We start from the raw sequence: 24,350 nt of genomic DNA, 5'->3' as shown, positions 1-24,350 counted from the left end.
CGATCGACAAAAGGTTTGTTTTCAAAATATAATAGGAGTCATTTAAAGTGCTGCCTTTGGAAACGGTTGCCAAATTCTAGTGTTGAAATCATCGTAAAGGGAGTGTTGCCGTTTTGACTGATTTTCACTCTGCGTCTCTTTCACTATTCTCTTTGCTCCAACTCAGGCATGAGTAATGTTTATTTACATTGCACGATTGGTCTGCTTAATAAGGGATTTGTGGCTTCACTCTATTCGTCTCTTTCCCTATTCTCTTTGGTTTTTCGTACGTCTCCGTATTTATATATCGTCTCTGATCCGGGCTCTGCCGTCAAAATTTCAATTATCGGTAAAGTAGGAGCTAAATTAAGCCGGAAACATCGAAGCAATCATATTTTTTTAAAAAATTTCTCGTAACAATAACGTTTCCTATCATAAAGTTTTGTACTTAGTTAATAATTCAATATTACCAGCAAAATCGTGTGCAAATTGCAGAAATAGTGTGCTGTTTATTATATTGTGAAATACGAAGCAAAATGTCTGCCAATTTCGATACGTTGAACGCGAAACTACGCAAGCGATTGATCCAATTGAGTGAATACAAAGATCCGGAAGAAAAGTTCCGAATGCTTAAACGGTACTTGTCCCACTTTGTCAAGTTGGCCCAATGTGGAAGACACTTTGAATCGTCCTTTGCCGATCATTTGCAAATCTTAGTGGTAAGTATGGTCGCCAAACATGTTTTGCGTTTTGTGTAATATTCATTTACTATTTTTTTTGCAAAACTACATTTTTCAGACGCACCTCAATGAACGTCGCAGAAAACCCGCAGACGCAGAAGTGCTTGCGACGATCATGAAAACGTTATGTATAGTTTGTTGCATAACGGATGTTCCTTATCAAATGGTGATGATAGCGCTGCAGGGTTTGCTCGAGATATTCGAGCGAATTTCTTGCAAAGAGACGCTAGACAGTTTGAAGCATAGTGAGAATCATTTTAAAAAAATGGTTTTCTATCTAAAGAAATTCAAATATTTTAAAATTCAGCATCAAATGCTTGAGCTAGTTTACGTTAGCTCACTTGCACACACTGATATTTCTAAACGAAGAGAATACGTTAAACAGTTTTCCCAAGTAATAGGGTATTCTTGGGAGCAATTGCTCACTTGGAAATCATGTAGCGTGGCTGAGGAATGTAGATTGCTTCTTGTTGATTTGCAAAAACAAGATTCGGATGTCTTTTCGCTTTCGGTTGATTATTGTCAGCTAGACTTTTACAGACTGGCTAAACCCAACGATACGGCTACGTTGTGGTTGGATTTCAATACTAGGCCAGCAACTGTTAGTTTTTCTGCTCTTGTTGCGGTTAATGGTAGCAATGATCAACCTGAACTAACCATTAATCTGGAAGTAATGCAAAACAACATCAGTCAAATTGAATTGGTTGACGGGTAATAATTTTTATTGCGTTAACGCTTTACAAATTGATCGTTTTTTCCTTGTAGACCGAAAAACGTAAGTCTGTTGACTATACACTATGAAGCTATTTGTTTAGAACCAGAGGTTATTAGTATTGGCAAAGAAGGAAGCTTGGCATTTAAGCTTTCCCCTGGATTTGACCGAGCTCGTCTTCTCAACGAAGTTCTTCCTAATGTACGAATGAATTATCGTCAGGAAGTACATGAAGATTTGCGTTCCTGTGTAACTAAGTTGGATGGCCTGTTAGATATTTCCAGACTAGAATCAGTCGCCTCTGAAACGCATACTATTCGTAATTTGGACCAGTCTCAAAGATTGCGTGATTATCGAGTTGCTATTGAGCAGCATCAGAATATTCGTTGCCAGCTGTTAAATGATACTGAAGAGAAAGAAAGCAACAAAGAAAACGAAGCACCAAATGTGAACTCGGATTGTCGAGTTCTAGTGCAAGATGTACAGCGTTTACATGTTTTTGAGGCTTTGAGACAAGATTGTCGACAGCAACAAATAAGGTTAAACCGATTGTCAAGACTAGAGTCTAGCGAGCAACGTGTCAAACAACAACCCAAATATCCGACAACAGACATGTCCGCAAGAAGACGGAAACTTTTTGATCAGCACGTAGAGGAAGACGATCTGAACGTGAGTAAAGATTCGCAAATTCAACGTACTAACTTTGTAGAAGGCAAATTGGTAAACACGGTGAAACCAATGAAATCTCGTGAAACAAAGAAGGTTGTGAAAACGGGGGACCTTGATTGCAGATCAGAACGAGACGTTTTGAATGAATCTTCTGCAACGGATATGATGTCGTCAGAAGAATTTGAACAATCAATGCAAGCCTATATTAACAACAGCGGAATCTTTGGTATTGCTCAGCAGAAAATTTTGGACAAAAAGCTGGAGAAAAATATTCGCAAGATAAATCAAATGGTGGATCGTTCGGCAAAAAGGTTTTTCAAGCGCGAACAAGCTCCTGAGAATCCTTACGATTTCAACGAGCCAAGCGATAAACAGAGAAAAAAAGTAACAAAACGTAAGAATGCTTCAACATTGAAAACAAAGCGCAAATCAGACAAAAATGATCAAGAATTTGTGCCGAACAAAATGGCCAAAAATGCTACCAATGCATCCCTTCGTGGTAAAAAATCGAAAAAACAGCAATTATCAGCAAACAATATGGAAAATGTCCCAAATCCAATCATTGTTAAAACGGAACAGAAGCCATGTCGCGTTTCGTTGCCACGCAGCAAAAAACCGTTGATGCTGATAGATTTAACATCAGATTCGGAGACTGAAGCCGAGGTGGCGACTACTGAGAGAGCAATTTTTGTTAAAAACAAGAAAGACTACACAATGCAAAATACCTTCCAAGATCTGGACATTTCGTCTATTGCACCGGAACCATCTACTGATCCGCAGCGTAAGAAGCCTATTACAAACCGGTTGTTCGACAAATCGACTCCAGCTGAAATTGCCAATAAACGTGGGAAGGTGCTTCAGAAGGTCAAAAATACGGACCGTGTTCCTCAACAGTCATTGGCTTTTGAAGAAATTCGTGAACCACTTGCTGAAATTAATGGCAGCATTCTGATGCGCAGGGATTACAACAAAACTAGAAATAACACGTTGGCAGCGACGGCAGCCAAATTGATACAGCAAGAGAAGGAAAAAGGTATGTGTGTATTTGGCATAAGGCGGCGCCTCGTAAGCAAATCTTTGATTCACTTGTTGGCCCGGTTTACTCAAGCGACAAAATGTTTAAAGTTTTCAGGTTCTAAAAATGGATTGGTAATTTCAAACGATACTTGAACAAACCTGATATTTTATTAACAATCAATGATCTCGAGTTCGATTTGGATAAGTCAATAATAATTGCCAACTGCCTGTATTAATGTACACCCTGAATTACCTAAGGGGCTACCCTTGTATCAGGTGTACAGTTTACCCCTTGGGTAATCGAGTCATTATCGTGTTAGACGAACTCGTATTAGAGTCTAAATGTAGAGGACCGCCTGCTGAAGCTTTAATACGTTTCAGTATTGTACACTCAGTGTACATTGCACAGTGTCTTCCGAAACGTCCAGGAAGGTTAGAGCACTTGTCCGTGGATAGGGGGCTAGGAGACTCATCATTATTTATTTTTTCCTATTTGCTCCTTTTTCTTCAATTTTGCCGGTAGTATGAAACGCTTGAAGCGCACATGTATGTTTGTTTGTTTAAAGCGCACATGTATTTCTGTACAACAAAAACGGCACTACCATTCCCTAGAAACATCCAGAATAAACCAATATGCAGAAATTTATTCCCCAGAAATAGCTAGTTTCCAGCAGTTTTTGGTAAAATGGGAAAACCACCCATATTGTTTTGAATGGGGAAAAATCTTGACGAACATCAATCTTCTCATTCTGAATACTGCCCGTCTTACTCCCTTCAAAAAGCGCAGCAATTCTTCTCGTTCCGATTATGTGATGGTTTACGTTCTTTGCGGGACATTGTCCTGCTAAGTAGCAACTGAAAAAATTGACATGCGCCGAAACATCTAGTCAAAGCTCATTTACTAAAGGCAATTCCAATAAACCAAGAACCCGGGTTCGAATCCCAAGCCGGAAATAGGGTTAGACATTTTTCGTAAGAGATTTTTCTAACCCGAAGAGGCGAATGACTTGAAGGTTAAAACCTCTAATCGAAATAAAGACAATAATGAAACCGCTCCAAAACCAACAACTAGCTTCACCAATAAAGAAGCAAATACTGATGAAGACGGATTTAGCGACAGCGACTCATAAGAACAAGAAACAAATAAGAACCTCTGACCGTGAAAAACAAGAGGGCAAACCGAATGATAACAAAGACGTGAACGATAACGCTTAAGAAGGCAGACTGAATGACCCCCAAGCTGCGACAGATAAGGCAACTAATGCTTCACCGCTAAGGAAAATGATCTCAACACGTAGCAACAAACTGCGTCAACAAGATCTGGCACAGACATTCTTTAGTATTTTTATTTTTACCTATAAAAACTTAAAAGATCCACGACTCAGTTGTGCTAACGCATTGAGCCGTGTCAAATAAACCTTTCGAAATAAAATATTATTTCCTTCACACAACGCAACTACTAATGCTATTCAAATTGCCAATCAAACCCGCACTACCACTTGCCAGGAAAAAAATAAACGAAGAGCACACTCCAATGTACACATAATTTAAGGTTGAACAGAGAATGGGCAAAAATCGAAAACGAAAAAAGCAGCGGCACCATGTGTTAGATTTCCATAAAAATCAATCAGCACTACTGTAACAACATTCTACATAGGCTGATTGATTTTTATGAACACACGGTCTGGAAAAATCTGCTTTTTTCGTTTTCGATTTTTGCCCATTCTGTCCAACATTAAAGAGAAAGAGAATGGGTCCCGCGCCCAACCATCGTTCTGTTTTTCTGTGGTGTGTGATCATTGTATGCATTAAACTGGCATGCCTGCGCATTATTGTATGGAATGATAGCTGGCGGCAGTCATGGAATATATTGCCACCGAACAGTTTGAGCTGACATGAAACGTAGCACCTACTACAAGCTCAGTAAGTCAACTGATGAGCAAAACCAATTTATCGGGTTAAAAAAGAAAATTGCAGGATTACATAAAGACATCGCTTTCCTTAGAACGCGCAGAAAATTTCATTTGACTCCAACTTCCCATAAAATCAAGTTGAAGACGTCAGTTCCTATTAGCGTAGCAAAGAGGATGGAATCGGATTTCATGAAACTTAGCATAAAACGTTTATACAGTGTATTAAGTATGACAACCTTGCACAGTGGTCGGAAACGCCAAAAACGTGAACTTAATTCACTAGAGGCCAAACCATCGAATATATTCACAGTGTCTTTGGAGGAATTGTGCATATGAATATTCCCCATAATTTGATACCAATCGAAATTAGGCATGGTTTACTATGATCGAACTAAAAAAAAAAACTTTATGCTGACGAGGTAGAAATTTGGTGTCTTCGACAGAGTTTTAGAAATTTTGAAGAATTTTGTTGAAGAACTTGAGCTTGTAGGGCTAAAGGTTAACGATTTATAAGGCGTTTTCTATGGCAACCCCCTTAAATCTAGTTTTTTTTAATATAACTTTTTTCATTGTTACTTTTTCCCTCGGCATGATACTGTACCTTGATGTGGTCCGGGGGCTTTTCCACCAAAGCAGTATTACAGTGATTATATCACAGAAACTTGGGATACGATTAATTTCTTTTTAGTTAAGCTACATTGTGATCAATTTTAGTACTTAATTCGGCGACCTTTATTATTCACTGCCATGGTCAAATAATATACAATGTGGGTTTAGGGCCCAATTCTCTCTGCAGGCACCCTTATTTTGTTGCTATATTTTCAATTAGATCCATGCTAACACTCACTAACACAAATTGCTTATTCTCTCATATACACTAACAATCTCTCATTCCAAACGTACAAACGTGACCTACGCGATACCACAAACCTAGTCACAAATGCGAACGCCCGCGATCTCGCCAATATTCGATCACCCCGATTGATTAGGTGAACGTTGGAACCTAAGAACCTTAGCTCGCGCAATCATGAATCGGTCACGTCCGGAAGTCTCCGCCCTTGATCCTAGCAGCCCAAATTCACGCCTTAAGTTGGACCAATAGAAATAAAAACTTGACAAGACGTCCACGCGCGATCATTGAAGAATACGCGAACATGCGAATGGCCACACGCTTATAAAAATAATGCGTCCACGCGAAGTTACATACATATTAGCACACGCTACAAAAACGTCCACATACAACCGCTCGAGTCCTTCGCGATCATCCACGCACGACCACAGCCACGATCTCATAAAAAGTATAACGCCCCGGTGACTAAGTGAATGGTTTAGCACTTATAAATTAACAATCCCGGTCTCGAGAGTGAACCTCCAAATGCCCGTGTTGCCCGATCATGAATCGGTTTCGTCCGGAATCCCCTATTCTCAGCCCTAGTAACATAAGTCCAATGCCTTCAGGTGGACCAATCAAAAATATAATGCTCATATCCACTAAACTACATAAAAATCGAATGTATACACACAAAGTCACATACACGCGACAAACAAATATAAAAATGCTTGAGCCCTTCGCGTCCATCCACGCAACCTATACTCGCGCTCTTTCAGACATTATAACACCCCGGTGATAATATGAACGTCTCAGCGTTTGTAATCACTCAAACGCAGTCTCAAGCGTGAACCTACAGTCCCCCGTACTCGCGCATTCATGAATCGTTCACGTCCGGAAGTCTATCCTCGATTCCAGAAGTCTAGGTTCACGCCTTAATTGAATCAATTAACTCTACAGCTCCAGTAGGACAACTCTCGAAAAAAAATCTCTTTATTTTATTTTTATTTATTTTCGGTCTCATGCGTTATATTCTTGTGATGACCTTTTCAAGCTCATACATCCAAGAAGAGCAACATTGCTGCCAACAATGATTCTTCTCTGCCATCAGACGTCGCCAGGTTTTAGAACAATGGAGATGTATTCTCATACTCGATAGAATCAGATAAGTAGGAACGATCAACAAACTGCAAGTAGTATATAACCAGGGGTTGTAATTCTCTCTCACTCACGCGAGAAGTAGCTTATCCGATGTCCAACTTTTCCGAGATAAGATGAGTCGCAAAATTCTCCGTCTCCACAAATAGCGTGAGAATGATTTTCCGGATAAAATTTATTGGCTTTTTCCTTCTCACCGGAGAAGGTGATAAAATTTTAATTTCGTGGAAATCAATAAAAACTTCAAAAAATACACTTAATTACAAAGAAAAGCGGCAAAGAAGTATGATGGACTTGTTTTATCGTGTTTTGGAATAACGACAGCAAAGCAGGGAACGCCAAAAGGATACCGTGATAAACTCATTCACTCATTCTCCGGCTGTTTTATTTATCCGGAGAAATAACACGTTGTATTTATCCGGAGAAGTTGTGTGAGTGCCAATAACTTTTCGTGTGAAAATGTGAGTTTTTATTGTCGCAGTAGCAAACTATCCGGGCGCATTTACTCATATGAGCGATAAATGCAATGCCTGTATATAACACATTTCGACACAGATCTTTCAATAGGGCCAAAGTCGCAATGTACTCAAATGGAGAAAAATCAGTTTCAATATACGGCGATGCTTTTCTAAATGTAGTTTTTATTGTAGGTAGAAATTACTTCATGACCATGTTTTTCCGGAAGCATCTTTGGTTAAACCTTATGACAATATAACAAAGAATTTAATTCCTATGTGCTTTTAGTGGGTAGAAACTAAAAAAATGCTTACGCCCAATTTGCATCCCAGTCGTGATTTCGCCCTTCAGCAACCACCATTTGCGGAAGGGCTAAACGGTGTAAATAATTTTCAGAAGGGCGCGGTAAAAGGGCTAAACTGACTCTGTCTTGCTGGGTAGGGCTGGGTAAATGGGCGAGCTTGACAGTATACTTTTTAATAGGGCTCAGCAAATGGGCGCATAGAAACCCAATGTAAATGATAGGGCGCGTGCATCTTTTCTTCGAATTTCATGAAAATATCGAAATATTCGAATGTTTATGTGCAACAACTATCGAGTAGACATGATCCTAGTAGATATTGCTTATCATTTATATAATAGAACCGCCGTTTAAAGAATAATTTAGTGAATAATAACCGTACGCCCGGTTCTGTCAAAAAATGTAAGTTTAGCCTTTATATTCCATATGAGAAGAAGGGCCTAAGTCGAAATCTCGAAGAAAATGCTTGTTTCGCCGTTTTGTTTTCTTTAATTATAAATCGAACTAAAAACCATTTTAACTAATTTTCACCTCAATCTTGTAGTGTTTTTGTCGCATAATGTCATAATAGCGAAAACGCAGTTTGTTTACATTTGCGATTTAAGCCCTAATGAAAGATCTATGTCGATTTCTTGTTTTGACGTATAAATTATTATTCGCATTAAAATATTATTTACAGGCTTCACACATATCTCAACATACACAAATACACAAATGATTGACAGGTGACTAGGCCAAGTGCATTCACTCGTAGGATCTATCATTTCGATGATCGCCTCGATTCTACGAAACCAGTGCACAAGTAAACTGACATAAGCTAGTCTCATCTGGTGAATGCATGTAACCTGGAAACCCCAGACACGACAGGACGAGACGGACAGACTGGACTCGACGAGGCCTAGTTCAGAGTTTTCGGGCATTCTGCAATGCATGGTTAGCGACCTAAAAAAAGAAACATTCGGCATGTTATTTTTCCTTTAATTACTATAGCTTAAGTTAGGTTCATACTCATACTCACTAACACAATCAATAGCATATTCTCCCATATACACTCACATCCAAAGCGCACAAACGCCCTTAACTTTCGCGATAACAAAAACCTGTTCAAAAAGCGAATTTACATTACAATTTCAATCATCCACACTCACCTACGCTCGCAATTTCACCAACATTAAAACACCCCCTTAAGTGAACTTTTCAGCACCTATAACTTTACAACCGCGGTCTCAAGCATTAATCCACCACTCGTGAGATCATAGACCAGCTACGTTCGGAATTCTCTACTCTCGACTCATGCCTTCAGTTGGACCAATCAAAAATGATGCAATGAATGATGCATATTCACCAAACAACACGTTCTTCTACCATACACTAAAATTAATTATCATGTTCACGGTCCGCGCGCGAACGTTCAAGAATACACGTGAATATGCGAATGGCCACACGAATCTAAAATCGAATTTATGCACGCAAAGTTAGAGACACGCTAGCATTCAAATGCTCGAGCCTTTGGCGATCACACTATTACACAATTAGTAAACGCCCACGCTAACCCAGACAGATATGCACTCCTGGACTCGAACGCTAAAAACCACACCTTCCACGCATACACCACCCAGGACTGAACATTAGATTCATACATACAAAGCAACAAGTAATAATTACAGGTATTCGTCTGGCAACCGGGAGAAGTACATCTCAAACGCAGAACTTATTTCAATGATGGCCTTGGATCTGCGTTGCCTGTGTTCAAGGCACCATAGCTTTGTCCGTCAGGTCAAGGATGTATGAAACCCGCTAGCCACCACCCTCGGCCCTAGCTGCCCATAAAGGGATAAAAAAAAACTTTTTTCATTGTTACTTTTCGTGCAAACTATATTCAAGACAAATGTGTAGGTATAAAAACTACATAATATTGTCGAAGACTGTATGTAAAAATACGTATTCATTTCAAAGTTATTGACGATTTTAACTTTTTTTACACCGACTTCAACTACGTATAAGAAAGAAAGGTGCAAACCAAAATGCACGAACAGGCACTTTTTTCACTGTCTAAACTATGCGCAATAAAGCTTAGAAGGTTTGGTGCGTGGCACTCTAAAACCCTATGAATAGGGTAAGCTTACTTTATCATGTATTTTGACATTTTGCATGCAAATATAAGCAAAAAAAATTTTTTTTAATTTTTTTCCCCAATTTTTTAAATTCTTTGTTTGATATTCAATTACAAGTATTATTTTCACTTATGTCTGAATATTTCAGAATTTACAAAACGTGGGAGCAAAAATGTGAAGTTTTTAATATCATTGGAGATTCTAAACAAATAGACATGCCACTATGAATTTAATGCATACAAATGAATGTCATACCATTAATTACTATATTTTAAGGAAAAAATCGAAAAAATTGTTTTTGTTGATTTTTGTATGGAAAACGTCAAAAAACATGATAAAGTTAGCTTACCCTATTCCTAGGGTTCTAGAGTGCCACGCACCAAACCTTTTTAGCTTTATTGTACATACCTTAGACAGTGAAAAAAGTGCCTGTTCGTGCATTTTGGTTTGCACCTTTCTTTCTTATACGTAGTTGAAGTCGATGAAAAAAAATGTAAAAATCTTCAATAACTTTGAAGCGAATAAGTATTTTTACATACAGTCTACGATATTATTATGTAGTTTTAATACTTACACATTTGTCTTGAATATAGTTTGCACGAAAAGTCACAATGAAAAAAGTTATATTAAGAAAACTAGATTTAAGGGGATTGCCATAGAAAACGCCTTATAAATCGATAACCTTTGGTCCTACAAGCTCAAGTTCTGCACCAAATTCTTCACTATGAACATTTCTAAAACTGTCGAAGACACCAACTTCCTACCTCGTCAGCACAAAAAGGTAATTTTTTTAGTTCGATCACAGTAAGCCATGCCTAATTTCGATTGTTAGCAGATTGTGGAGAATATTAATATGAACGATTCCTCCAAAGACACCCTGTGTACATATTCGATGGTTTGGCCTCTAGTAAATTAAGTTTTTGGTGTTTCCGACCACTGTGCTTTGGAGTGTTACAACTTCTATCTGAAACTAGCCAAAGAGTATCAAGAAAATTTCAATTCATTTTTACAAGAGTGAAAATAGCCGAAAAATGCGAAGCGGAACGCAAGAGGAAACTTCTAGACAAAAACTCAATAATCTAAAACATGCATATTTCATTGAATGCCCCTCTTCCAAAATCGACGGTACAGGTTCTCGTGAACTTTGTAGTCAACCGCTCTTCACAAAACTTCACTGAGGAGCAATTAAAATTACTAAACCAGGGTCTTAATTATGCGATAGCATTCAAGCCAAATTTTGGACAAATAGTTATCGACATCGAGACAGGACTAAATGCTTGCAGGCTTCCAATTCCAGAAATTAACGACGTTAGAACTATAATAGCGGAAGTTGTCAAAGAAAATATACCTGACAAACAACATACACAAGAAATAAAAAACAATTAAAGAATTGAGGGAGAAGCCGGTTTTCTACATAAAGGCTGACAAGGGAAATAAAATAGTAATCATGGACAGAGAACAATATGACGCTGACATGAGACAAAAAATTTTCATCTGGTCCATATAGAGCTCAGAGATTAAATCCTCTTCCAGAAATGATCAAAAGACTAGACAAATCCCTCAAAGAGTGCAAACCAATTCTGGGAGAAAATCTAACTCGACTTAATGTGGTACAGGTAAACTTCGATATAACGTACCCTTGATATAGCGTCACTAGATACAACGTACATTTTTCCTCGATATAACGTACATATTTTAAAATTTATTTTTCTGGTCCAAATTTCTCTTCAATAACGCATGTATTCCATATTTTAAGAACTGAATATGTTATACACAATCTTAAAACCTACTAATTGGGCTTCTATTGAGGATGTTAGCAATTGGCTACTTCATTGGAGGTTTCGAGAGGTTTTTATCCAATTTTATTTGCGTATGATCGTAGTTTATCAAAACCAACCATTTATCTCAATAAATAATACATGATCAGTAAGTTCTAACTGGAAACAAGAAAAACTAGAATTAATAATATTGGTGTGGCCATTGATGGATGGTTTCGGGACGGCGAAATCTGATTCTCTGAGCTGAATTACAATGTTTAAGTTCCATGGAATGCTGTGCAACAAAAACAGCATGTGAAATGCAATCATACTTAATAACAATCAGATACAGTTGCTTCACGAAACCCCGGAGTTAGGTTTTTCGAATTACAGATTCTTTTTATCATTCTCGACGTGTGGCTCATCAAATTACATCAACCATATGATCTACGAATCATATTGAAAGTGTTGCGGACACATTTAACTCCTATATCGCATATTGCGGAGTTCAGTTCCCTGGACCGATGATTAATTTTAAAACTTGCCATCATGTGACGCAGATACAAATTGACGACCTACGAGGAATCCAGTGATGTTTATCAAATTTTTTCTGCTGGTTGCTGAGACACCTCAATCCGGTTACAAGAACCAATGATAGTTTTCGTACCCTATCATGTGCCACATCAAACAAATAAGAGTGAGAGATCATATTTGTAGTTATACGGACAACTGTGCATGTTTTACGACCGGTTTGGGTATTTAGGAAACCGGTTAACGGAATAAACAATATTTTCAAAAAATCTTCCATCAGTCAGTCTATTGTAATGATTAAAGTTTTTAAATTGCTTTTATTTGATGAAGCGTATACGGTGTGAATATAAAAAAAAATATTTTGCGAGCTCAGACAGAATAATAATTAACTAATGGCTTAATAATTAGGAAAGGAATAAGAATATTTTCAATATAATACTATGATAATTGCATTTTGGTTTAGGTTTAAAATTTAATTCATATAAGCAAAAAAGAATAATTACATGGAACCACATAATTTTCTTAAAAGAAAAGTTGTTTCACACTGCTAAGTAGGTTAGATTTTACGAATTAGTTACGTTTTGTTAAAATTCTACAAAATTCTGGCTCGTAGATGAATTTCAAAGTATGCCCAGAAAAAGCAAAGTAAGAGCTTATATGAAGCCTTCCACGCCTTTGCATGGAAGAAAAGTATTTCACATTTCGGGGTGTCTTCGTTAAACAAACTAAAGGTTCTCCAATGGGTAACCCACTCTCTCCTTTTCTTTGTGAACTATTGATGGCAAATATTGAGGAATGTCTGAAACAAAAATGTATGTTACCAGAACGCTGGTTGAGATACGTTGATGATATCTTCTGCATCATCAAACGAAAAAAATTACCACAAATGTTAAAAGTCATGAACAACATCCATAAAAATATTATGTTTACACACGAGGAAGAGAAAGATAACAAATTGGCCTTTCTGGATGTCCTGGTAAAGAGAGGGGGAGGGTTCTTGACTTTCGAAATATATAAGAAACTTACGAATACTGAAAGAATTATACCAAATACTTCACACCATTCTTACCAGCATAAAATGCCCGCTTTTCATCATATGGTTCATAGAATGCTTAGTTTACCTTTGGGGGAAGAAGCAAAAATTAAAGAAACAGAATTTATTTTCGAAATAGGTAGGCTTAATGGGTATCCAGAGCAAACCATCCAATCAATAATTCACAAATAAAACAAGATGTTCAACATACAAGTTCTCACAACCTTAACTCCAACAACTGAAAGATTAAAAGGGATAGCTGCAGATTTCAACAAAAATATGCCATATTCACTCAGAACAAAATTAAAAAAGTTTGGTATGGATCTTGTTTTCAGTAGTAGAAATTACCAATTAAAATCAATACTAGGGTCCACAAAAGATCCAATAGACACTCTAAGCAAATCTGGGATATACAAAATATCATGTTCTCAATGTGATAAAGTTTACATTGGGCAAACCAAGAAAACATTAGAAATCCGGTTTAAGGAAGACATGGTAGAAACTATTAAAGCTTCTGAGGAATCGGATGAAGATGTACCATTTTACTTCAAATCTAAGGTAGCGGAACACGCCTTTTTCAAAAAGCACGACCTAACTACCGAAGATATAAAAATTCAAAGACAGATCTCCAATCGCTGGAAATTAGATGTAGCTGAAAGCTTGGAAATTTTCAAACAGTCCTCTTCGTCCTTACTCAATCGAGATCAAGGTAGCGGTTATTCATGGCTTTTCAAACTACTACCCTACTACTACTACTTACACACAAAAAACGGCCAGCTTCACGCATCTAGTTACCTACAGTTCTTTCTATCTGTTTTTTCCTGTATAAAAGGTTGTAGCAACAGCAATTTGCTTTAGACTGAGACAAGAGGGAATGAGACACTTACTACCATTGAAATGAAATTTGTAAGTAGCACTAACAAACATCTAATTTCAGGAGCTGTACGAGATGGCGCTGGGCCTGTGGCCTTCGACTGGCATGGTCCATTCTCATTGGTTCGGACGTCTTTTTGGCTGTGCTCCTACATGCAAATCGAACAATTTGCTTGGGTGGGGGACATGTGGATCCTACTATTTGTCGACTCTTTTGACCGTGGATATGAGGCTAGCTCAGGAAAGGAGTGCAGGACGGGCACCTAAGAGATAGTTATTTATTCAGGACTTCTTCTTATGATTATTTAACTCGACCAAGCACAACGGCTCTCAGAAATGATAAGCAACCCTTTCGGGTCGATGTGGTGTATTCGAGTCGAACCAGGCGGACATTCGATTCGAGCAAACTTTATGGCGAATGGTGGATAAATAATTCTCATGTCTTTTATGGGTAGATTCTTTTTCTGAAACACTAGAATGCCTTCACTCGTCTAGCTACTCAGCATAATGATAATAGAAAAAATTGAGGATTTGCCTGGTCTATAATGTAATGAAAACGTATATTGACTAGAACAGGGATAATCGAATCCTATAATAAGATAGACATGAAATAGCACGGTTGTAGGAAAAAGTATTTGCGAGTAAGGATTAATACTGCACCGTAGTCGATTGATCCGCTTCGGACCTATGAGACAAAAAGGAGATTAGCAAGAGACAGAAGCGGATTCCATGAGAAATTTGCCGATATGACGTAGACCCGAAAGCGATAGACTAGATGACACGACATTACACGCTCTAAACTTGTAATAGTATGTATGTATGTATGTATAAATGAATGGAAGCCCGTATGTATGCCTGTATTGGTGGATGTGTATAGGAGCATGTATCCCTGAGCAGCATGGAAGGACAGACAACGGTGAGACGGTAGGTGTACACTGTACAAGTTAATGCAGATAGGTTGCAGAAATATGTTGTTGAGACAGCCCGATTGCACACTGATAAATAACAATAACAAATAACAATAAATCCGACGTTCCTCAAAACCTCCTCCTCTAGGTTGAGGGGTTTGACGGTATTGCAAATATCATCGAGCTTAAGCATTATGCGAACCTCTGACAGATAATTGCTTTAAGATGGCGATTGCATTACGCTTCGATAGTGGTGTATCGAAGAGACCGAGAGGGCTTATGGGCCTTTTTTATGTTTTGTGTGTTTTTCTTACTCTACACCAGCCCAAACTGACGGTCAACCAACAGCCTGTGCATAGCGGCGAGGCCGGCTGGCAGTCGTCGTGGATTGACATTTTCTGTGGGCTGTATTTGCAAACATTGTTCAACAGCTTAATACCAGTGTTTCTGGGCACGGCTCGTAGTGGGGTTTATTGTGTGTCGATTTATCGGTCGACTTCATCATCGTGCACAGGCCAAATAACTAATTAATTAAACAAATCTAGAAACCTATAAGTTAGTTTTCAGTACGAGTGTACAATTGTTATGTGCTAGTCGTATTTCTATCTGTGTATGTGTTCGTCTGACTATATGTGATTACTGGGTCAGGGAATGGATGCAGAACTGGCGCATGTGATAGAATAGTGGGTAGATCCGGTCTTCAATTTTTACATTCGATTCTATTCATTCGGGAAGACGCATTGGATAAATTAAGGTACAATAAATTTACCGACGGACGTGAATCATCATCCGGTCAGCATAGCATGATGGAATCCTAACAGAATGCAACTGTCGTTAATGATAAATAAACATCATTTTCTGGAATTAAGAAGAGTTAAAGTAGTTTGATTGCATGTTACATGTGTTTTTCTACTCCATTGCTCTGCTTTTGTTGTACTTCTATTAGTTCGCTTTTCCACTACTGATGTACACTAAAAATAATATCTGTCAATTTATACACTTCTAATCAATCTCATTGTATTTTTTCTTTATTCGGCATGTTATAATTCCTAGTATTACTATATCCTAAATTAGATTCATGCTAACACTCACTAACACAATTAATTGCATTTTCTCTCAAATATTCTAACGACCTCTCCATTTTCAAACGTACAAACGCTCGTGGCTTTCGCGATAACGCAAACCTGGTCACAAACGCGAACATACAATTGCAATCATCTACACATACTTACGCCCGCGATGTTGCCAACATTAAAACACCCCGGTAATTAAGTGAACTTTGTAGCGCATATATATTTACAAACCCGGTCTCAAGCATTAATCCACAGCTCGTGCGATCATGAATCGGTTACAGCAGCTTAGACTCATACCTTCTGTCTTACCAATCAAAAATGACGCTTATATTTACTAGACAACACGTTCCACCGTGATCTCTAGTGATATGGGGAAACTGACTCTTGTAGCATCTCTACCATACACTAAAATTAGGCATCATATGCATGGCTCGCACGTGATCGCTCAAAAATACACGCGAATATGCGATTGACCATACAATTATAAAATAGAATTCAGGTACACGAAGTTACACCTACGCTAGTGCAAGCAACAACCCCGTTAACATACAAACGCTCGATGCCTTCGCGATCTCACTATTACGCAATTAGTGAACACCCACGCCAAGCCAAACAGATATGCACCCCTGGTCTCGAACGCTAAAACTCACACCTTCCACGCACACACCACCGCAGGACTCACAATTAGACTCATACATATAAAGTCATACATAATAATTGAATGGCTAGCGTCCAAACGGGGCTAACCCACATTTTGCATTTTCTACAGGAAATGGAAAAAACTTCCGCAAAATTGTTTTTATGGTAAAAATACATTATTTTATTAGTAGTTCATTGACCCATGTTGTCTAGAAAAAAAAGATCATTACATGTACTACTTTTGAATTCACGAGCATTTTCGTAATTCGGAGGGCTAACCCCGGGGGTACCTAGCGTCCAAAAAGGGCTAACCGACAATTCACACGTCCTTTCCCCATCTTACGTTTTAGAGTTATGGTGTCTTTGGCAAAGTTGTTCTTTAACATTTAGCGCTTTATTTGATCATTTCATATTAGTTCGGAATTCAGTCGCTAGGGCGGCGCTATTATCAACTTTCTAATGGAATGAGATAGAAAGATGGTGTCTACGGCGAAGTTGTACGTCAGGTAATCATAAGTATATCTTCTTAAGACACCAACTACAGGTTTTGAAATATGGCGCATCTTTGAAAACATAATATGTAAGTAAATGTTTTAACTTAAACCTTCTGTATCTGGGTTGAAACGTCAACGTACAATGCAACCCAACTAAAAACTGTGATATATCGAGTTTACCGATATGTGAGCTACTATACAAAATTTACTCATTGCGAATCGATTGACTACTTGTTCTTAAAACCTCTGATAAATTGTGCAAAATTTTAAAATGATTGCGCTAGTAGATTTGGAGTTATAAGGGATCATCCATAAATGACGTAGCATTATATGGGGGAGGGGGAGCTTTGAATTTTGTGATGATGTGTGACGACGAGGGGTAGGGGGTCATGACAGGCCACGTAGATTTTTTAAAGGGAATAACTAACGTTTTTTATTTAAAAAAAATAAGGGGACTGGGGGAAAGTTACCGTCAAGCTACGTAATTACCAGGAAGTATTTAGAGGTTTGTGACGAAATGCTACGATGGGGGAGGGGGGTGTTAAAAATTACTCTAAAAATGCTACGTCATTTATGGATGGTCCCTAACGCAAAACAAGTTTTCGAAATTTTCACTATCACTCGCTCAATTGTCAGTATTTTGCCATGTAAATTCGAGAAAATATTGCTTTAAATGCGGAATTTCTGTATCGCTATAGCAATATTTTAAAAACCTATTTTAATCCACCTAGCGGTGCAATTGTGCCTTTCTCAATCATGAATCACGAGAATGTGTAGCGATCCGTACGAAATTTTATAAACATCTTTGGGGATATTATAGCTATCATTTGGGACTAAGTTTGTGAAAATCGGCCCAACCATTTCCAGGAAACTGATGTGAGTTCATCAATTTTGAAAGATGGCCGCTTTTCCCGGGCACTTCCGGCACCGTCTATAATGGTCAATGTAGTGAACGAAAGTTTGGTTGGCCGTCGGTGACCTAGAACAGCAAATTTAAGTTGTTTGAGAGACATTTTAGAGAAATTTTCACCTTTTTTGCTTTCATCGGAGTATCGGTTTGAATCACAATTTGCTATGTGATCGCACGCCACAACCTGTAACTCCGGAACCGGAAGTCGGATCGGGATGAAATTAAATTGCCATTTACGGGGACGCAATACCTTTCATTTGAGGCCAAGTTTAGTCGAATCGGTCTAGCCATCTCCGAGAAACCGATGTAACTGTTATTTTGAATTTAGATACTTCCGCCGGGGCTTCCGGAACCGATGATGGTGGCCAATGTGGCCAAATAGACTTTGAATGAATGTTAATGACCTAATACTACAAATCGAAGCAGTTGTGGTCATATTTTGGAAAAATTTTCACCTTTATACATTCATTGCAGAATTTATTAAAATCGACATTTTCTGCGTGTTCGTACTCATCACCCTGTAATTCCGGAACCGGAAGTCGGACCCATTAGAAATTCAATAGCAGCCTATGGGAACGTTGCACCTTTCATTTGAGACTAAGTTTGTCAAAATCGGTTCAGCCATCTCTGAGAAAAATGAGTGACATTTTTGGTCACATACACACACATACGCACATACACACACATACATACATACACACATACATACACACACAGACATTTGCCGAACTCGACGAACTGAATAGAATGGTATATGTCACTCGGCCCTCCGGGCCTCCGTTAAAAAGTCGGTTTTCAGAGCAATTGCAATACCTTTCTATTGAGAAAGGCAAAAATTTCACCTTTTTACATTCATCGCAGAATTCGTTAGAATCGAAATTTGCTGCGTGATCGTACGTATCACCCTGTAATTCAGGAACCAGAACTCGGATCCACACAAAATTCAACAGCAGCTGATGGACCTTTCATTTAAAATCAAGTTTGTCAAAATCGGTTCAGAAAATTCCGAGAAACCGATGTGGACAAATCAACAAATTTTGTTTTGTAACCATACTCTTCAATTCGTAATCCGGGACAAGATGTCGGTTGAAAATCAAATTCAATAGCAACCTATGGGAATAGTATACCTTTCATTTGAATCTTAGTTTGTAAAAATCGGTTCAGCCATCTCCAAAAAACCGATGTGGACATTTTGTTAACAAATCCACACATACACACATACATACATACATACATACATACATACATACATACATACATACACACATACACACATACATACACACAGATATTTTGCGATCTCGGCGAATTGAGTCGAATGTTACATGAAACTCGGCCCTCCGGGCCTCGGTTAGAAAGTCGGTTTTTGGAGCAATTGTATAACCTTTCTATATGAGAAAGGCAAAAGAATAGTATTTAATTAGCTTAATCAGCATGAGTTCAATGTTATCTTCATGTGATTATATTTTGAAATGTTGGTGGAATGGGTTTAAAAGTGGAGGGAATGGGGGGTTAGTAGAGTGGGAGTGGAGGATGCGTCAGAAATCCTTCATCTTATTTCGGTATACGGGGTGGATGAAGGAAATGCGGGCGTGAGGGTGGTCCAAGGGGACGGTAGTGATGAAGGAGGGAGATGTAAGGGCAAGGCGGGGAGGGGGGGGCGGAGTTGCTCTGATGCAATACTCAGCTGCATATTTTGCCTTCCATTTGAGACTTGGTTTGAGAAAATCGGTGCAGTCATCACCGAAGGACCGATGTGACTTTATTTGTGAAATATGCCCGGAATTCCGGACTTCCGGAATCGTCGATAGTGGACAATATATTCAAAGAATGTTTGATTGGCAATCAGTGATCTAGATCTGCGATTAGAAGTAATTTGGTGACCATTTCAATAGTTTTTAGCCTCTGAGGTATTACGATTGTACCGATTTATATGGGAAATTCCAGTGTATCCTTACTAACACCCCTGTAACTCCGGAAGCAAGAGTCAGAACAGAACGAAATTCAGCAGCAGTCAATGGTATTACTGTATCTTTCATTTGAAATCAAGTTTGTAAAAATCGGTAGAGAATCCGTTGGGGAATGGGTGTGATATAAGCTTAGGAACTTGGCGGGTTCCCCGGGGGCGTCATGAACTGTCATAGGTGGCCAATGTGGTCAAAGCTGCTTTGATTGATCATTAGTGATCCAGACCCGCAAACTAGAGTAATGTTACATCAATTTTAATATGTTTTACATCATTTGAACATCATGGCGGTACCAGTTTATGATTTAGCATCAAAAGGCTGAAAATCAAAAGGCCGAAAAACATAAGGCGAAATTTCAAAAGGCGAAAATTCGAAAGGCCTAATGCTAAAAAGGTCGAAAAATCAAATGGCCGAAAACTTAAAAGGCGAAAACTCAAAAAGCCGAAAACCCAAAAGGCTGAATCTCATAAGGCAAACTTTTTTTATTATTCGATTATTTCACATTGTGTTGTTCCTGATCACAAGTGTGCGTGCAAGAGTTATTTGGCATACAGATTCCAAGAACTGCTCATATTTGAAAGAAGGAATCAATCCCTATATTCGATTAAACCGGGAATACGAACAGTTATGCAGTTGTAAGCAGCTGGCATGTAGCTCAAATGTTGGAGCATAACGGCAACTACCTAAACATTTAAATAACTTTAAATGAGTTTGTTTACTAATACTACTAATATTGTACTTGAACCAAAATTAGACTATTCTTCTTTAATAAAATTAATTAATAAAAAACATTTACGCCTAATGTGGCTACGCCACATGGCTTTAAGTCGCGTGCTGTCCGACATCGCTGTCGCTCCGTCGGACCTAAACCAATTTATAGCCCCTATGTTTGAGTAATCCGGGCTAACGAGTGGATCACAGGCTTGCTTGCGAGGGGCCGCCGCTTCCGACGGCGGGTCGGCGGCCACCTCGACCGGCGGATCCTCAGCGGCTTTGCGCCGCTTCGGATCCTTGGTCTCGGTTATGCGGCAAAACCGCATTACACTGGCTTCGCCCCAAGTGCTAGAGAAGTGTAACAACCGGTGATTGAATATATGTAAGTTCATTCCATAAATCATCGTTTGAAAAACTTAGCGGAATTCACAAATGATGAAGTATATAATTCAAAAGAACAGCTCATGACTTGGCTCATGACATAAAGAAACATAATAAGGATAATTTAAATTATTGAAACGCTGTATGGAAAACCAAAACCCACTGGCGATCATAATAATAATGGTCAAAACAAAACCATACGTCTGGTGGATCGCAGTTTTACATTATACTATACTAAAACGTAAGTCATAGCCAAGTATTCATAATTGCAAAAGTGAACAAGCATAAAAATTTCAAAAATGAAACTAAAAAGAACTGCTCATATTTAAAAGAAGGCAAAATCAATTATAAAATGTATTCACTCGAAATATAATCAATATCAGGTAATGGATAACAGCACATTACTATCATTGCTTTGTTTGTTTTGTTTCGTCCTTTAAAAAGGTTTGCCTTTCAAAATTCTGCCTTCTGAAAAGTTTGCCTTTTGAAATTCCGCCTTCCAGAAAGTTTGCCTTTTGAAAGTCCGCCTTTTGATTTTTCAGCCTTTTGAATTCGGCCTTATGTAATTTCGGCCTTATGATTTTCAGCCTTACGGCCTCGACCCCCAGTTTATATGGGAATTTGCTGTGTAACCGCACTCTTCAACCCGTAACTCCGGAACCGGAAGTCGGATCAACTAAAAATTCAATAGCAGCTTATGGGAGCGTTATACCTTTCATATGAAACTAAGTTTGCGAAAATCGATTCAGCCATCTCTGAAAAAATTGTGTGAGTTTAAATGACACACACACATACACACACACACACACACATACATACACACACAGACATTTGCCGATCTCGACGAACTGAATCGAATGGTGTATGATACTCGGCCCTCCGGGCCTCCGTTAAAAAGTCGATTTTTACAGTGATTGCATAGCCTTTCTTTATATGAGAAAGGCAAAAAGTGTGTCTTTTACCTAATTAACTTTACTCCCACCCCCCTCAACACACGACAGTTATAACGTTTACATGTTGATTTTTTTGTTCAAGCACAATCTCGGAAGCGCTCTTCCTCTCCATCGGAATGCAGCATTCAGGCCAACATCACCATGAACGATTTGATTCCTGTGCCGCGCTATTCAAAAGTACAAAAAATAGATACTGCACCACAACCGTGCACGTTGACGAAAGCACGAGTTAAAGATCATCGTTCCAATAACGAAACGCAGATGCCAGTCTCTTTGAGTGTGATTGCTAGTCCAAAGTTACCGATACCCGAGACCCTATCGGATGGCACTAATGCAGCAAAGTATGACCTAAATTATGCCAATAACAACTTCTTGCTGAGCAAATTTATTGCCAGCAACCAAAATGTGGAATATCAAAGGGAAATGAAATCTGTAGTTAGTGAAGATATTCGAGTTGGTAACATGTGTACCAATCCCCCGTCAATGGGTGATTCAAGTTACTTGAGAATTGTGTCAGACCAAAGTGTAATACTTGATTCTAATTCATTGTCCCCTTGTTATCCGAAGGCCGCAAAGTCGCCGATGACAAGAGGAACAAACTATATTGAATCTAATGTTAACGCTACTGACAACAAGCCACTCAGGAGAAAAAGCGTTCCTTTCGACACGGAGCGGGTTGACAACCGTACAAGAGCGACAGTTGAGACAGTGGCAGTGCCCGAAAATCCGACTGAAAGGACTCACATAAAAACAAAAGTATTGGCACCCCGTGCTACCATCGATTCGATCATGATCGAACAGTTCAAGACTAAGATACACCAGGAACTGAACCCCGCGTTAGTAGCCATGGAAGACAAAATGCAAAGGCTGAACGGAATGAACAAAGCTTTCGAACGTCTTTCCACAAACATTCGCGGTGAGGAAATACGAGAAAAATGCAAAGAAATATTGACTCTTGAGACACGACTGGATAAGTTATTAGACGATATGGTTACAATATGCGCCGATTCTGTTGACAGGTAATGATCGAAAAAGCTACATATTTTAAGCTGGGGGCTTATAAGACACTTTCCAATTTCAGGAGCAATCAGGCTATTCAACTGGCTAAGAAGTTGGTTAAGTATGGAGAGACTAAGCGAGAGAACTACAAGGAACAATTGCAAACTGGTCGTCGAGAAATTCCAGTCATTGTGGACGATTGTATTAGAAGCATTTGGAATGGACAAGTGCGCACTAGGATGAGCCAGTTGGAGTTATTGATTACCAAAATGATGATGTGAACTTGGGTTGATGGTATCAAATACGGCAACTAGTTTTCACTTTCTGTAACGGATTGATATTTATTGCTGTTAAACATTTTTTGAATTGTGTAGAAAATTCATAACTCAGACTAATTCTTGTCAATTGTTAATACTTTCTTTAATGAATTAATTATTTTGGTACTGAACCTTGTACTGAACGTTTTGAATTGTGTAGCTAATCCTGACCTAAGTTTCAGTAAATGAAATAAAATATGTTTTCTAATATGCTCAAATAATTCCAAACCTATTCAATAGGGTGCCACACTATATGGGAGAGTAGTGATAGATAAACGATTTTTTAATGTATTGTGATATTTCTTAGAAATTTTGCGATGAAGTATACTCTGTGCATGAATATAAATGCACTAATAATGATTTACGATATGTAATACAATTCAAAAAAGAAAACTAACGTGTCATCGTAATTATCACCATTTTGCATATGTATGTGGAATAGTTCAAATATCCCCGCGGGTATACGTAAACCCTGGGAACAGTTGAATCATTCTCCTGGCTATCATTATAAACACGCAAGACAATAGGAAAAAAATTTTATTCTATTTACTTTTGTTTTCTCTGTGCAACGTGTCACCGAATTGAAATACATTTATAATGATGCACCTATCCACACTATGACGAAAAAAAAATTGTTTATTTTTATAAAAAAGATTTGACTCAAATGCACGTGATGTTACCAAAACAGCTAACACATACTGTGTGCATGTCCATCCCCACTCTCCCCTACATGTTATCCGTTATATGCACGTGGAACACGGTTTTGATCGCCTGCATGACGACTATTTCTGCAGGCTTCAAATGAGTCTAGCTTTAGGCGTTAAATACCAAACAACCACGAGCTCACGGACGTTGGGATGTAAGCCGTTTCTGTTCATGCGCGGTTTACATTCTATTCTCCCATGCTTTTTCA

General features: G+C 38.5%; 1 protein-coding gene across 1 annotated transcript; it reads left to right on the top strand.

Annotated features, from left to right (window-relative positions):
• The first annotated feature begins 443 nt into the window (after positions 1-443).
• LOC131685729 (uncharacterized) lies at positions 444-23,645 on the top strand. Its single transcript, XM_058969639.1, has 5 exons — positions 444-698; positions 778-1,430; positions 1,485-3,133; positions 22,204-23,140; positions 23,203-23,645. The coding sequence occupies exons 1-5, from the start codon at positions 516-518 to the stop codon at positions 23,399-23,401; spliced, it is 3,621 nt and encodes a 1,206-aa protein (XP_058825622.1). The 5' UTR covers positions 444-515; the 3' UTR covers positions 23,402-23,645.
• The last annotated feature ends 705 nt before the right edge of the window (positions 23,646-24,350 follow it).

The sequence above is a fragment of the Topomyia yanbarensis genome, chromosome 2, assembly GCF_030247195.1.
Source record: "Topomyia yanbarensis strain Yona2022 chromosome 2, ASM3024719v1, whole genome shotgun sequence".
Taxonomy (NCBI): Eukaryota; Metazoa; Arthropoda; class Insecta; order Diptera; family Culicidae; genus Topomyia; species Topomyia yanbarensis.
Note: the sequence above shows the minus strand (reverse complement) of the source record. Positions and strands in the feature narration are given on the sequence as shown.